The sequence below is a fragment of the Cebus imitator genome, unplaced genomic scaffold, assembly GCF_001604975.1.
Source record: "Cebus imitator isolate Cc_AM_T3 unplaced genomic scaffold, Cebus_imitator-1.0 Scaffold359, whole genome shotgun sequence".
In the NCBI taxonomy this organism is placed as follows: domain Eukaryota; kingdom Metazoa; phylum Chordata; class Mammalia; order Primates; family Cebidae; genus Cebus; species Cebus imitator.
The window spans coordinates 690,629-692,438 of NW_016107674.1; the positions used below are offsets into that span (position 1 = coordinate 690,629).

The 1,810-nt window shown below is 39.3% G+C and overlaps 1 protein-coding gene across 1 annotated transcript in view; it reads left to right on the forward strand.

Annotated features, from left to right (window-relative positions):
- Positions 1-1,810, forward strand: part of MDN1 (midasin AAA ATPase 1) — a 176,290-nt gene that overhangs the window by 49,539 nt on the left and 124,941 nt on the right. Inside the window, exon 12 of the mRNA XM_037730790.1 lies at positions 1,529-1,624. Coding sequence (XP_037586718.1) covers positions 1,529-1,624 — 96 coding nt within the window. The remainder of the gene's footprint in view (positions 1-1,528; positions 1,625-1,810) is intronic.

Genomic DNA, 1,810 nt, shown 5'->3' on the forward strand with positions numbered 1-1,810 from the left:
GATTTTGCCATGTTAGTTGGGCTGGTCATGAACTCCTGACCTCAGGTGATCCACCCATCTTGGCTTCCTAAAGTGCTAGGATTACAGACATATGCCAGCACACCTGGCCTAAAATACTTTTGAAAAGGCAGAAAAGAAAAATGATCAGGTTGTAACTGTGCAACAGTCTCACCTTGCCTGCCGCTTAGACACCCAATTTATCATGATGGGAATTGCAATAAAGAGAAATTCGTGTGTAGCCCACTATACAGGAGACCAGAGTTTTATTGTTATTCAAAATCAGTCTTCAAGAGAGTTTAATGAATGCTAGGCTAGCCACATGGCAAATGGAGTCATTACTCAAATCAATCTCCCTGATAACTCAGATGCTAGGGTTTTCATGGATAATTTGGTGGGCAAGGGACTAGGGAGTTGGTGCTACTGAATGGCTGGAGATGAGATCATAGGGGTGTGGAAAATGGTCTTGTACACGGAGTCTACTTCTGGGTGTGGTGACTGAGTCAGATGGGGTTAGCTAGTTGCCAGAATTCAAAAATCTGAAAATCATCTCAAAAGGCCAATTTTAGTTTCTACAATAGTGATGTTATCTGTAGGAGCAGTTGGGAAAGCCACAAATTTTGTGACCTCTTGCCACATGACTCCTAAGCAGTAGGGATTTTAGAAACTATACCTATATTTTAGCAGAATTCAGGACCCTCCCATAATCCTAATCTTGTGGTCTTTCATTAGGGCAAAGGGGATTAGTTTTAGGGACTATTACCATCTTTGCTTCCAAGTTAAACTATAAACTAAATTCCTACCATGGTTAGGTTGGCCTATGCCTAGGAATGAGTGAAGATAACCAGCCTGTGAGGCTTAGAAGCAAGATGATGTCAGCCATGTTATATTGCTGTCACTGTCATAATCTTTGTAAAGTTGGTTTCAATTCCACACTCATGGTGTCCTTTACCTTATTTTATCTCTCTTATTTTCTGTAAATAGAAAATAGAAAAATGCTTGACGAATTCAAGTTTAACATTTTTGGTGTACAATCCATTTTTGATGTTATTTTGTATTTCATTACATCAGAAGACATATCTGGTTGGCCCACTGGTAGTTGCCAAGATTGAGTACTAGGTTAAGATAATGACAATGTGATATTACACACCTAGTGTTTAGCTTACAGCTAGAAAGCAGTCTTTTGGTATTACTTCAGCACTGTATGAGTCAGTTCTCCTTGAACCATGTACCCAATTGTCAATACTAGTTGCTCTTCCTTGCCTGAAGCTAGGGGTGTTTTGTTGTTTGCTTTTTTAAAAATTTTGCCAATATTTCAATAATAAATTCTTTATATTTGTTGGTGTCTTGTCTTTCCGTTATGGTCAGGTCCTGAGTCTTGGGCTGGTACCTTTTTTGAACTCCCGCCATTCTTAGAGAAATGTTTCTGCTGGATTTTGTGTTTCTCCCTCTTGTGGCCAGAAAAATGATGCTCTGTGATTAATACATTATTTTGAAAATCAGCTGGCATTTCCCTTGGTTATTTTAACAGGCTCTGGACTGTTTCACAGCAATGCTTTCTGAGCATACAAGCAAACTGAAAATGGCAGAAGTTATTGGAAGCAAATTGAACATTTCTAGAAAAAAGGTATGTGTGCTGAAAGGAGGCTGGGGTGTTTGCTTGCTTGCTTGCTGGTCTTTCGTCCTTAGTTGGAACAGCTTTTGAAGTGGTGCTTCTTTCTTAAAAGCTGGTGCTTTTATTGCTGCCTATCATGAGCATAAGACTCCCAGATCCCCTAGTTAAATAGTTCTTCATATGTTCCACATTCTTTTT